The sequence below is a fragment of the Rattus norvegicus genome, chromosome 4, assembly GCF_036323735.1.
Source record: "Rattus norvegicus strain BN/NHsdMcwi chromosome 4, GRCr8, whole genome shotgun sequence".
NCBI classification, from domain to species: Eukaryota; Metazoa; Chordata; class Mammalia; order Rodentia; family Muridae; genus Rattus; species Rattus norvegicus.
This window is the reverse complement of record NC_086022.1, coordinates 19,646,635-19,662,081: the sequence shown is the minus strand read 5'-3', so window position 1 is coordinate 19,662,081 and position 15,447 is coordinate 19,646,635. Positions and strand designations below refer to the sequence as shown.

The 15,447-nt window shown below is 35.2% G+C and overlaps 1 protein-coding gene across 3 annotated transcripts in view; it reads left to right on the top strand.

Annotated features, from left to right (window-relative positions):
* Hgf (hepatocyte growth factor) overlaps positions 1-15,447 on the top strand; it is a 71,566-nt gene that overhangs the window by 38,386 nt on the left and 17,733 nt on the right. For all 3 annotated transcript variants that reach the window (XM_006235979.5, XM_039107018.2, NM_017017.2), the window contains exons 8-11: positions 3,841-4,015; positions 7,895-8,022; positions 12,624-12,726; positions 14,960-15,093. In XM_006235979.5, coding sequence (XP_006236041.1) covers positions 3,841-4,015; positions 7,895-8,022; positions 12,624-12,726; positions 14,960-15,093 — 540 coding nt within the window. The remainder of the gene's footprint in view (positions 1-3,840; positions 4,016-7,894; positions 8,023-12,623; positions 12,727-14,959; positions 15,094-15,447) is intronic.

Below are 15,447 nucleotides of genomic sequence, written 5' to 3'. Positions count from 1 at the left end.
TAAATCTAAACTCACATGTTCAAGCTTTTGAGAAAGAAACTTTATTGACTGAGCCATCTTCACGGCCCCTCATCACCTTGGTTTTATGTTACCATTTCTTTTTTCAGTAAAGAGTGACTTTACAAGATAACCTCCCATCAAAACCTTTAAAATATTCTGAAGTGCTAAGCATGGTGGTTTATGATTGTAAGTCAATCATTTAAGAGACTAAAAAGGAAGACAACCCTGTGTTGAAAAAAAACTCAAATAATAATTATGATAATATCAACGATGATGATGATAACATAAAAGACGCAATATTTAGAAACATGTAAGTGAATGCTAAGATGAATAGCCAACTTCATGGTCTAAATGATGAGTATTTTGTAATTGCATTTAAAAGTGGAATGCTCTTTAATTAGCTCTAGTTAGAAACTTCTTTGTTTGAGAGAAAGTTAACTCTTGCAACAGAGGCTTGAACTTGCAATAGTGGCTAAAATATTAGTGAGATATTTTTCCAACATCATTATACTATTGATTTCCTTTGCTTAAATTAACCTTTTCATTAATGTATTTTGACATATTCTTTCCCCTCTCCAAATTCCCCCCACTTCTACACCCACCCACCCAACTTCATGTTGTTTCTATCTTTGCTTCTATTAAGGTGGAACTTTTTATAATGCAGGTGTTTTGAAATTTAAAAACGTGCTTATTTCTATGAAAATTATGTCTTCTATTGCTTTTTAAAATTTGCTTACTCCAAGTTTTTCTGATTATTATGCTATTGCCTACAGCCAATTCTTTGCATAGGCCACATATTGATTTCCTAATGAGCTATTGTCATCTTTATCATAAAATCTCCTTTACTAAGTACATTTCAACTTGTCTTTGAACTGGAACCTCTATGTAGTGTTTCAGATATAACTACCATAGGTTTCATTCGATTATTGTCATACTGAATAATGATTTGAAATACAGAATACTTCTTATCTTTTTATTATAATCTTGGTTAGTATCTGTTAAGTAAAAGTATGCTCATTTCTTTGGAATTAACTTTGAAATAACTTCTCAGGGAAATTATCAGCTCATATCAGCTCATATCTAGTCAGTGTGGCTCTGACTTGTGTCCAGTGAGACTGAGCTGGGTTCACAGGATAACAGGAGCAAAATACCAAGGAGAGTGCTTGAGAAGAACCGTATACCAGTAAACAGAGAATAGAAACAAACAAATAAGGAGAGGAGTAAGGAGATAAAGGCGGGTGATAAAACTTTGAAAATACTAATACAAGTAGGATTTTCACTGGTATGCCCAACTGGGAACTCCATTCCACATTTGGGACTCAATTTCTTATTGCTGTCACCAGTTTTCGATGTAAGAACTTGTGCCTAAGAGCTAAGTGTCTTAGTCTCCCTTATGTTTCTATGATAGAATGGGTCAATTGTACAGCCTTATCTAAGCTTACAGTTCTGGAGGCTGCAAGTTCAAGGCTGAGTCACAGCATGTGGCAAAACATTGATATTGCATTGTGCATCTTGGAAGGCAAAAGAGCAAATAGACATATGAGGAGAAGAGTAGATACAAAGAGGTTGTGCTTTATTGATCTACCTTCAGTAGAATGGACCTAGTCTTTGAAGGAGGTGTGAATGCTTCTTAATGAGTTGATCACATTTAAAGTCCTACCTCCCAGTACCCACACAATCAATGGCAACCGTATTTCACCAGCAATCCAGAGCAAATGGCCATAATGAAATCATAGCAGTGGTGGAAACCTTCTTCTAATTTTAAAGTAATGAACTTATAAATTCCTCAAGACATGTTTTTGTCCTGATTCTTATCATAGTATTTTAGAAATATGATCAATATATTATTAGTACAAGGCTGACCTTAGAGGTATTTTTATTCAAAGATGTCCCACCTAAATATAGTCCTTTATACTATATATACTAACTTGAATCTAAATTGTCCAACTTAATAGTTTTAACTTTGATGAAATGTAGTTACCAAGCCTATGAAATCTATGTTATTTTGCAATATAATAAAGACTTTGAGGTGATACTGAATTTAAATCATGGGTGCTCAGTACAAACACCTATCTATATAGGTGTTCATATTTTTTAATTTTTTGAAGCTGTCATCTATCATCCCTCTATTCATCTATCTATCATCTACCTACCTATCACTAATATCACCATATGTCATTTTATGTATTGCTCACAAATAGCAATACAGAGGTCAATGTCTGAACATTTATATCTTCATATAAATTTTTTTATAAATCAGAATATTTCTGAACTGCAGATCTATTTTTGAAAGGAGATGCATAAAATATTAAGTATTTTAAATGAATTAGAGCAAAGTTATTATTTTAATAAGTTTTAAGGGAAATTACAGGAAACCCATTGATTGTCTTACTGTGAGAGTATCTGCCTGGCTTACAGTTGAAAGTCACAATCTACATGGTGTGAATGTCAAGATGGCTAAGGTTTTACACTCACAGAGAGGAAGCAGGAAGCAGGAAGCAGGAAACAGGAAGCATGAACAAGTGCTACTTTGCCCCTTCTCTAACCATGCCCTCCTGGGTCCCTGCCATGGAATTTTGCCACTCTTATTGTGGGGAGATTTTCATCTTCATTAAAATAATCAAGGTCATAGGCATGTTCTGAGGCCCATCTCCCACAAATTCTAGGTTTTGTAGAATTGATGGGATCTTTTGTAACTGTCCCATTTACCTTTATTGTTAATATTTCCAAAGCTTTATTGAATAATGGTAAATTTATGCAGTACTTATCTTGTTAAGCATAAACATAGCTCAGAGAACTTATAATGAAATATCTATGTACAAATAACAGAGAAACAAACTTAGGAAAAAAGCTGTCTTTAATAATCTCATACGGCTACCCACAGATAACACATATAGATCATTCTGTATCTGTGAATGTAACCCACCTAGTTCTACAATGTTAGGCCACAGAAAATTTACTTAAGTCTGAAACAGTTTAAGACAGTAAACAAAAGGGCTTTTATCTAAAGATTACTGCATGACCAAAGAGCTGGGGTGTTTTCTTCTGAGCTCATTAAACCAGTCAGAGTTTTCTAGACATTAATTTTGGAGTTGTTTTGAGGCAGGATGTGAGCATAGTCCAGGCTGTTCTCAAATCCTGGTCTTCCCTGCTCTGCTTTCTGAGTGCTGGGATTCTTTGTGTCCATTCTTACACTCACTCTGGCTTGTTTTCAGTTAGCCTTAATTGAGAGTATATTCAATGCAAAGAGACTGAGTCTGGTTTATGGAAAATTAATTTTGTGATTATTTTTACATAGTAACTGAAATATATACATGTATATAATATACAAGTAAAAACAATCACAGACCATATACATGCATACATACAAACATATATACCATCTATACACATGTATATATGTATATGGTAAGTGCATGTTAGAAAAAACTAGGAACAGCTCAATTTTTTTGAAATCCCCAAAATCTGCTTGAAAAGCAGATTTTCAACCTACGGAGCATTTACTATACAAAAAAACCATTGTCAATGATTAAATTGTTCAATTTGTATGTACTGAAGAAACTTGTCTTTAGGAATGACACTGCAACATGTACTTCACAGAGGTAAATGGAAGTTAGTATCTTCACAAAACTTCATGAAAAAAATTAACTTAGAGTTGAGATGAAAGGAAAGTTGAAATGGAAATAGTGATATGTTATTTTTCTGACTCCATTTTTGTATAATTTATAAACTTTAGAATTGATTTTGAAAAGTCCCTGTCACCCCAAATGTGTTGGGTACTGGAAGGGTGATGGCTTGCTGAACAGTTCCTTTTGAGCTCCTATTTTCTTCTATCAACAGCTCACAGTGCTGTGAATGAGACTGATGTTCCCATGGAAACAACTGAATGTATAAAAGGCCAAGGAGAAGGTTACAGGGGAACCACCAATACCATTTGGAATGGAATTCCGTGTCAGCGTTGGGATTCGCAGTACCCCCACAAGCATGACATCACTCCCGAGAACTTCAAATGCAAGTGAGTCGGTTTCAGGAGATGCTGCAAGCTTCAGCGGATCCCAGGGAAATGGGAAATAATGCTTTTGCTCACTCTCTGTTATTACGATTTAACGGCCTTGGTGTGCTTCAGGGCAAAATGGTGGATAGGCTTCTTTTCTCGCCTCACATAAACATTTTTAATGAGCATTCTAGGTAGTGCTGATCTAGAGGGTGGACAAACCATGTTTTATAAAACACATCTCTAGGTTCTTCCTCACTGTAATTCTGCTCGTAAAGACTTATTTAAGAAGTTAAGTTTTCATGGCGACTGGTTACAGACTACATCCTTCTCAAGTTTTCCTGTTTGCACGAAGGCAAGTATTACACTTTCTTTCTTTCTTTTTTTTTTTTTTTTTACAGCGATGCGCTCTTTGATTTCCAACAACGCTTCCTTCAAATGGCTAAGTTTTCAGCCGTAAAAGTCTGGAAGCAAAATTATTTTTAGTAGTGTAAGTCTTTCCAATTATTTCTGGCTCTGGGCAACTAGTGGGAATTAAAATTATGTAAATTGGCCAAATCAAAGAAACTGCCTTGCAGTATTAGTTACATTGTGGACATGAATATTCCCAACAACTCCTTGCCCACCAATTGTCTTGTAGGATAGCTGCAACAATACTGTCATGTGTGTTTAAATTGTTCACCTTGGTGGAAGGAGCTTTTAAAAGTTCCTTTGAAATTTATAACATACATGCTCTGCAGAGTGACTTTGCTGAGATAGCGCCTATAAATAACCTCAATGGGTTTTATATAACTGGTTTTTAATTAGACAACCTGACAACAGGATGGGGAACTCTACACTCTAGTGGTCCAACTGGAAAGGAGATTTGTAGGTGTGGAAGTGTGCGTTCACATGCTTGTGAGCATTTTGTTTGTTTTGTTTTTTAATTTTTTATTGGATATTTTATCTACCTTTCAAATGTTATCTCCTTTCCCAGTTTCCCTTCTGGAAACCGCTTATTCCATTTCCCCTCTCCCTACTTCTATGAGGATGCGCCCCCTCCCACCCACCCACTCCTGCCTCCCTACACTGGCATTCCTTTATAATGGGGCATCAAGCCTTCACAAGACCAAGGGCTTCCCCTCCCACTGAGGCCAAACAAGGCTATCCTGTGCTACATACGCAGCTGGAGCCATGGGTTCATCCATGTATACTCTTCGTTTGGTGGTTCAGTCCCTGGAAGCTCTGGGGAATCTGTTTGATTGATATTGTTGTTCTTCCTATGGGGTTGCAAACCCCTTCAGCTCCTTCAGTCCTGCCCCTAACTCTTCCACTGAGGTCTGCAAGCTCAGCATTTGTTAACGCACTACTTTGTGTTCGGATATTCTTTGCTGTTATTTTATGAGGACATAATTTATACTTGCCATTCTGGTTTAAATTCTCTCATGTCCTTCACAGAACTGTAGCCTCTTTTCCCCATCTACAATCTCACACCTCAGCAAGAAATAACTATTGGATTAGTAAAAGCAGCAAAAGCAAGGACAGATTAGTAGACAGGACAATGAAGACCATGCTGGTGCCGATCCCACTGTGTTATCTTTTGCTTATTGGCAAAATCCAAATAAGAAATTGTCTTAATTTACAGACATGTTAACGTGGGAACATCCCACAGGGTCCACTACTAGGCTGAATACTACAGTCAACTAGTGAGCATTGAGAGGGAGAATTAACTTTACCCATGACTAAGCCCCTTAAACCTTGACTGGTTACCCAATACAAAATGGTCAGGCCTGAAACCATATTCACAGAAACAACAAAATGGACCCGCAGCTTATATTTACATTTGCACATACATAACAACAATAATCAAAGAAAAAGAGGCCATCAACTTGAGCGTTTGGTGGTGTCAAGGAAGGGTGTTCAGGGACAGGACATAAGAGTGGCTGGAGAGAGGAGAGGGAAGAGTAAAAATAATGTAATTATATTTTAATTTAAAATGTTAAAATAAGTAAATACATAATCTCAACTAAAAATAGTGTTAAGCAAAACTTAGCAAATGAAAATGCCAAGTTCATGTTTATCTAGGAAGAAGAAAGTCATTATAAGAATTTATTTGCAAACTGCTTACTTGAAACTGAATCATTGAAAATTAAATTCTGCATCTTATTGGGATTTAAATCCTTCTTTCTTAATTAACTTACTTGACTAAAGTAGCCTGGCATAAATTTCTCTCCAAAGTCTGGGCTGCTATAATTCTACAAAAATGTGACACAATGTTTTGCTCAGGATATTGGTTTTCTATTTTTTTCTTTCCAATGTAGCAGAAACAGGAGTTGTGGTTGGATGTTTCTGCTTCTAGTAAACTGATTTGCCCCATATACAGTACTGTAACTGAGCAATGCTATTTATAATGAATACATGTGAATTATGAGTAATCTATTCGCTTCAGGAATTGTAAACAACTCTTTAACTGTGTATATCAAAACATGGAGGCAATTTGGGCAATTTTCCATATTTGTTCATGTCTATTCAAAGGTAATCTGGTAAATTTAGGGATTGATTCTAAAACTAAGCCCATAAAGACTTTTGGCAGTTTTAGATTCTCTTAATTACCTTGCTTTAAACTGAAAGGGCAAAATAGAATAACCGAACAATTATGTATTTAATGTTGGAAATTTATTTGGATTAGATGAAAAATATTATACATACTTTATATAGGCATAACAGTTTAAATATAATTTTATATTATTTTAAAGGATATAAAAATGTATGTTTCCCCATGATGAATTTGATAAGTGTAGAGGTTTTGATATGGTTTGTTATGTGAGTCTTCCCATGTTATATGTTGGTCATATTTTCTCAGACACTTTATTAAAATTTGATAAGTATAGAGGTTTTGATATGGTTTGTTATGTGAGTCTTCCCATGTTATATGTTGGTCATATTTTCTCAGACACTTTATTAAAATTTGTGCCAAGATCTAGTCTGACATGATCATTACTTATTGATTTCCTGGCTACATGCCAAGCTTGTGCCCCAGAACTTTGTCTGTTTCTTGTGTTCCATTTGGATATTAATGACATTGAAGGGCTCTTAATTGTATCGACATAATTCCTATTCTTTCTGAATGATTATGCACGCATGCTTCTACACATTCGTTAATATGAACTTCACCATAGGAAATACAGACATGGCCGCTGAAGCAGCTTAGTGATGGAATGCTTGCAGAGTAACTGAACGTTGTGTTGTGATGTTCAGTGCCACAGTACATAAATAAATATACCAGTGAAATAAATATAAAGAGCTTTAATAGACATCTTAGACTAGGGAACTCTACATTTCTAATTAACCCACTGATTGAAGCTATAGATTGACCTACACTGACAACTTAACTTCTGTTAGTCTTGTGCATTATAATTAAGTCTTCATTGTTTAGTAATATATATATATATATATATATATATATATATTAAGGTAATAAGTGACTTCGGAGAAAATGTTTTGAGTAGAAGAAATATATGCACCAAACTACATGTATCAAATGTACATAAACCAAGGATGACAAAGACCTTTATGGATGGTTTCAAGTTCCATTTTAAGTAAGAGAAGTAGATATTAGTAAGCTTTCTTCTACAAAGACAATTATACTTTCCCTATTATTTATATATTTATTGTATATGTTTAATATATACGGTGGGAGTCAAACTTTGAGAGTGAGGGAGGAGAACTGAGGGCTGCTGCCTATGGTCCCTGGAAATGCTGAGGTTTGGAGAACAGTGTTTATTCCACTCCCCCGGGGAACGTGTGTGGTGTATTCAGACTCCCAAGTTACTATCACCGTTCTATTCCAAACCATTCATACGTCTGGAATACTAGAAATGTAGCAGGGCTAACTTACCTTAACGTGCTTCCTCTCAATAGGGACCTTAGAGAAAATTATTGCCGCAATCCGGATGGGGCTGAATCACCATGGTGTTTTACCACTGATCCAAACATCCGAGTTGGTTACTGCTCTCAAATTCCCAAATGTGACGTGTCAAGTGGACAAGGTAATAGCTGACCTTTTGTAGTATGGGCATGATTAAACCAGGGGGAAATGGGAGAGGGGGACACAACCTATTTCTTGTTGAACGGGTCTTTAGATTTACAAGGAAGATCACTGAGTCAGAATGGCATATTTTGTATATTTACTCATTTGAAAATTTATTCAATACTTATTTAGAAATTTATTCAATACTTATTTACTTATGTAATTAGTTAGTCATTATTCAAGGGAGGGTATAGTTCTAGAGACTGGAGATATAAAATTGTTTCCAGTACACAAAACGAAATACCTGACTCTGGAGAACTACTTTCTTCTATTTTTGGTTGTGAGCCTAGCCTTGAATGGTTGAGGCATTTCTCCTTTTTGTGGGTAGAAATCTGTAAAATGTAAATGCTAGCGGACTACTATGTAAATTTGTGGCTAAATGCCAGAGAGTAAGTGAGCTGGAAATAAGAGGTGAGAGGTGTTACTCTGTTATGTTTCCATTGTTAGAATCATCTGTGTATAGGGTAGGGTGATTTAAGAAAATCCAGGAAAACAGAGAGCTGTGCCCTCCACCCATACATGTATAAAGCATTCTAGGAAACAATAAATGCAAGTAAGAGACAAGAGACTACATAAAAATTTGAACAGGAAATTAATCTTGTCACCAGATGAGCAAGATGACCGGTAAGTGAGTTTATAAATTGTATTGGCCTTGCAGGAGCTCTCAGGATTGATGAAGAAGGGTCGTTGTGAAGTTGGGAAAGTATATGACCTGATCTGAGATTCAGCTGGATCATACTGACTGTCTCAAGGAAATAGACTTCTCGGGGAGGATTATCAATAAGAGGGCCAATGAAGCAGTTTCTGCAGATCCTGCAAAAGGAAGTTACTGAGACCTGGATGTTAGTGACCTTTAGTGCAGGGTTAAGGGAAAATGCAATTGACTTGGAAATATAGGTACCTTAAGACAGCTGATTCGGGAAGCAGTAGTAGGCAGATTGAGTTCACTCTGTGGAAATCACTAATCAGTGGTAAATAATAATATTGCACTCTACATACATATTGATGCGCAGTAAAATTGAGAATTATACATTTTTCTGATCATAATTTATTTCTAAGGATTTATATAATTATTAGAAATTAAGGTAAGGAAGATTGCCTTTGAGGAGGAATAAGGGATCTGAGTAATTTTCTTTTGTACATTTTAAAATAGAATTTTTTAATGGTTTTTTTCTTTTCTTTTATTGGATATTTTCTTTATTTAGATTTCAAATGTTATCCTCTTTCCCAGTTTCCCCTCCAGGAACCCCCCCATCACATCCCTCCAGCCCCCTACTTCTATGAGAGTATCCTGCCACCCACTCACTCACCCACTTCCTTCCGCCTCCCCGCTGTGGCACTCACTTACAATGGAGCATCGAGCCTTTACAGGACCAAGGGCTTCTCCTCCCATTAATGCTCAACAATGCCATCCTCTGCTACATATGCGGCTGGAGCCATAGGTCACTCTGTGTGTATTCTTTGATTGGTAGCTTAGTCCCTGGGAGCTCTGGTTGTTTGATATTGTGGTTCTTCCTTTGGGGTTGCAAACCTCTTCAGCTCCTTCAGTCCTTTCTCTAACTCCTCCATTGGCGACCCTGTTCTCAGTTCAATGGTTGGCTGTGAACATCCGCCTCCATATTTGTCAGGCTCTGGCAGAGCCTCTCAGGAGTGACAGCTATATCAGGCTCCTGTCAGCATGTACTTAATCACCTTGTGGCTCATCCTAACCTACAAATGATGGCCATTTAAAAAACTGTCCATTTTCTGCCTTAAAGTTCCATTTCTTAGACTCATTGGCCTATATACACTCCTGTCCTTTAATATTTTCTCCAATACCACTGTGACAGAGCAGCTCTGAAAACAGTTGTAGGATGAATGAGGAAAGGGGTTCTTTTCAGTCCATTGCACTATGTGTGAGATTTAAAGGTCAGCTGGAAATAACATTAAAACCAAGAATTAAGGGACATTTGTGCACATCTAAGTCTCATTCATTAGGACAGTTCCTGAAACTGTGGTAGAAAACAAAATGAACACAGCGGTTTTTAGAACTTTTTGCCTGTACTGGGTTGTTTTTATACAGGATCGCCTAAAATAGAATCATGGAATAAAATATATAAATGTTTTATTTGGTTATCAAGTACATGGTACTGCTTATCTAATGACTATAGCTAATTAAAGACCAAAAATTTACTTCAATGAACAAAGTAAGGTGCTCAAATTATCCAACTAGTACAAGCAAGACTGACTTAAACTCTCTTTATAACAACTTCTCTATTTTCCTATCTTTTCACTGTTTAATTAGTTACAAACACATTAGATAAGAATAAATTCACCTGATACATGCAAGAGTCTGCTACACTCTTTCCAGAACACTCTGAAGAAAGCACAAAGCCACTACTCAGGAAATACTGCCATCCGATTCAACAGCCAGCCTTGAAATTTGCTGACCTTTGGGTTAAATATGTTACAGTCAATCTGAAACTATGCCTATCTATCATTTGTCAGTCTATCATCCATCTATCTATCTGTCTGTCTGTCTATCTATCTATCTATCTATCTATCTATCTATCTATCTATCTATCATCTATCTATCTATCTATCTACCATCTGCTTATCTATCATTTATATCTACCTATTATAAGTCTACCTACTACAAATATTATAAATCTGTATTGTAGGCCAATTAAATATTATAAATCCCTTTCTCTTTTTCCTTGAGCACACACATGTAAAGAAGTCTATAAGAAGTATACAAATATACTCTTTTTAACCTGTCTTAAACACAATCTTTGAAAATACAGTCACAGTACATAATTTTTAATGAAAATTCTATTCCTTCACCCCAATGATGTCTGAAATAGTTTTATACAGTATTGGGTATATAGAAATATATAATCAACACTTATAGGTAGCACATCATAAAAATCATTCAAATGTATTTTGGGTACATATATTTTCCATTTACTAAATATTAAATGAATTTTACATACTAATGAAATGAATGCTTGTTTTTACAAAAGTCAAATCTTAACTGAATATTTGATAGTGCAAAACACAGAGCAACATCAGTGTTCGTCAGAGTTGGTTGATATTTCTGTTTTATAACATTCAATGTTGAAAATATCATCACATAAATAATCACTACAAAAGGTAGATAGATGTATGTTAAGGCTCAAATAATTAACACAAGCCTCCTTTTTTACTAATTTTACTAATACCATTCTAATCTCAAGGACTAATATCATTTAACTACTTTAAGCAATTCAAGTTAGTAACTCAAAGGACAATTTAAAAAATACATATGTATCTTCAAAGGTTCTGATTTGTACTCATATGCTGAGTGACGGAGATGGGAGACATTCCTTATACTTTCTTATCTGTCATTTAACTGTAACCTTTCCATAAGAGCATTTTTCGTAAAAACACACTTGGTATGTACAGTGAAAGCAACATCACTCACAACGGATGTTCACAGTGGATCTGAGCAGAGGTATTTCTAGCAGTTGCATTGCAGTGACATGCGGGAGAAATGTGCATGCAGCATGTAATATGTACTATGTGCAGAATCAGGGCTGCAGTACACTGTGAAGCAGTTCAGTGAACTCTGTCAACATAGATACAGGAGCAATTTAAAGGGGGCATTGTTAATTATTTGAGCATTTTGTGCATCAGGAGGAATAAGGGGGATGAAATATATTATATATGTGTATATATGTATTTCATATATGTATGCACATACATATATTTTCATTTGAACAGAAATAGAATCTACAAGTCTCTCTCTATACTGCTAATTCTACAATTAATTCCTACATGGAAGATTCATATGGAAAGAAAAATTACTAACAGGTATTCTACATGTAACACAGTAATAAGTAACTCACAAAACCCATCAATGCATGACAGCGTTTTGTGAAATTTGTTTAGAAACAGAATGGTTACTCATTTTCAAAGCCCGGCAGATTTAGGATCTGTTGTGATTGCAACATACAAAGAGAAGTTTTTCACTTCCGTTACATGACTAATGGACCAGATGCATCAGCTATGCTTCACCAAATTGACGTCATGTCCCCAAGCTGTCACACTCTGAAGTGGACAACCTCTTACCTGTGCAGTATTTCTCCCAAGTATCTTTAACTTGATCTCATAAATGAGAAAATAATCAGGCCAAGTGAAGGGAAAGAACATTTTTACAACAGCTGTCTTGAGTCACTCAGTATGTCATCGTCACAAGAAGCCAAAATCTAAACACAAGTGAACGACAGACATAGACTTTCAAAAAGAAAAAATTCTGGGAATTACAAAGATTATTTTTAAACCTTTTTTATTTCCTTGTGTCCCAAAGAATAGCCTGCGTGATTTTTTTTATTGTGAGGGGTGTTATATAAACATTTATAATTGAAATCAAAAGTGGACTGAGAATACAGAGGTTGCAATCTGAGCTATTTCTCATTAGTTCACAATGACATTCATTTGCATTTTCATTATTATGTTATATTTTGATGTTTTCAAGTGCTTACGAAGTATTTATGTTTTATCATTTACAATAGTACTGAGTCTTGTGTATCTTATGCCTAGATTGTTATCGTGGCAATGGGAAAAACTACATGGGCAACTTATCCAAAACAAGGTCTGGACTCACATGTTCCATGTGGGACAAGAATATGGAGGATTTACACCGGTATATAAGTTTTTTTCTTTCTACTTAGTGTTATGATAGTACTAATATGCATATTCAGATATACACAGTTATTTCCTTCTAATCTTTAACAGAAGGAGCCAATAGAAACAATAGATTGATTTTGTCTGTATAGCTCAAATCATTGTTCTCGCTATAGCAAATCTTTAAGCATGTATTCTCACCAGTACATATGTGTTGAACGCTTAAAACACTTAATATTAGGTCTGAAGTATAATAGATGCTGTAGGGGACAAGAAAATGTGGACATGTAGTTTTGATCCCAAATTTCGTTGAGGATCTCATCTCACTGACAAAAGTTTTATATAAGTCAGCAAGACAATATAGTGACCAGGTAAAGGGTGATAATGCTAATTAAAGTAAGACTAACAACAGTGTGAAATAACAGTGTGTGAAATAAATCATTAAATGATCTTTTTATATGCATTTTACATTAAATATCCTTAAATTCTATAGAAACACAATCTCTCTGGTAGCCGTAATGTATAAAACTTTAAAGTCATTATGGAAATATACTTGTAATTTAAAAATATTTATACTCTTGAAACATACATATTTATGCCAGAAAATTTCTTAAAGAATGTAGGATCCATGTAGTACTAGAAATAGTGTGTGTCAGCATTTGCAAAAACAGAAATGAAGACTAACATGTAATTTTGACTTAAAACAGATTGCGAGTAAACCCTCGCACACATACACACTAGAACCATAGGAAAGTAAGTTAGGATTATTTAAATGCCTGTCACACAGCTTTTTTTATTATTTTTGACCTGCTTTATCATCATATTATTTTATTTCTGTTGTGACTAAGAAATCATAGATTCAGAGAAGTTGCGTCAATTCAGGTCATATTTTAAATGTAAGTTTCTCTTCTAGATTGAATGTAACAGTGGTTGATATTTTTTTTAATTAATCCATTTCACAAATGAATAGGAATGGGGTAGTTAATGTTTTTAGACAGTATGTCATTATGTAACCCAAGCTGGCCTTTGGCTCATGATCATTTACAGCTCAATTTTGAAATTCTGAGACTACAGGTGTTCACCAATATATATGACTACTAACCAGGCTTAGTTAACAGACACTAGATTTATTTTTAGAGGAACAATTAAAGGTCATTTGGCATTTTGGAGGAAATTAGTGAATTACTGTGTTGTATAGTAGCATTTGACTTATGAAGCAATTACTCTAGAAGGAGGTAGACAATGGTAATAGACTTTGAAAACAGCCATTGGTTCCAGTGCCACCTGTACTATTCATAAGTCATGTGATGTACAATAATTAATCTTCTCTTGGGTTCTTTGTTTCCTCAAGCATAGTAAGTATAGCATTGTCTTAGGTTTTTTTCTCATACAGTCCACTGAGGACAGCATCAATGGCTGCAAACTCAAGCATGTGGAAAACACGCCATTTGCTGTTTTGCTTACTCTAGAAAGTAAACCTGCAGTTAGTTGGAAAGGTGGTCCAATTTTCCCCGTGCAATCTCTCTCCCGTTTTATTTTTAAATCACTTAATTATCTTCAAAAATAGTGGTAAATAATAACACAAAACATTTGTGTGTAGTTTTTAATGACTTGATCAGAATCAAGTTATTGAATGTAGACTTGGCTTAATTCATATTCCAGAGGTAGATGTAAATAAACACGTTATGAGAATGGTCATAATCTTATAGGATGACAACTTTTTCCTTTTGAGGTAAAAGTTAATGTGTAAGTCGTAGCTTACGGATAATTTGTTACTCAGCTGTCAGAAAACTATTTTGCCAGCATTAAATTAAGAAAATTTAGAATTTAATTACTAATTTATTAATAACTTTCTCATTTACCACGACAGTTATGTTGCATGTGACTTTTATGAATTTGAAAGATAAAAATATGTTTTATAGTAGTTTGCATTTTCTATTTTATAATTTAATCTTCAAATTCAATATACTCAGTTTTTATGGAGTGCTTACTTATTTTACGCATACTTTTTTAATTTTGCACTATAAGCATTATGCAAACTCTAGGTCAGAAAATCCCACAGTATTTATAGAGCCTTATTCCATATTTCCTAAACGTCTAAACCGAAGGTGTACTTCCAAATTGTGAGAATAGCAGCCAAAGCTTGTGTTGGACACATGATAAAAGAGATGTGTTAAGATCATATCTATTTGTGACATTTTGTTTCTCTTGGCTGGAAGAGACGCGTCCCAATGTTTACCTTGTTTCTACAGTCATATCTTCTGGGAGCCAGACGCTAGCAAGTTGACTAAGAATTACTGCCGGAACCCCGATGACGACGCCCATGGACCTTGGTGCTACACAGGGAATCCTCTCGTTCCTTGGGATTATTGCCCTATTTCCCGTTGTAAGTACACGCCATGTTCTTTTCCAGTTGGAATGTTTCAAATGTACTATATCTCCACTAACACAATCTGTTAATCAGAGGTTACAATGATGTAGAACTCTGCAATTGATTAAAAAAATGCAGGTCAGTCTATCTCCTCTGTCTGGTCTCCTCCCTTTCCCTTCCCTTCCTACTGTTTCCCTCCTCTCCCCTCCCCACATTTTTCTTCCCTTTTATACCTTTCCCCTTCTCTCTCTTTTCTTTATTTCCCCTTCTCCTTCTTCTCCTCTCTTATCTATCACTTTTTTCTAAAATAGAATCAATTGTACTTATTTCAAAGTTTTCTTACTCTGAAAATCTTTCTACTCAAAGTTA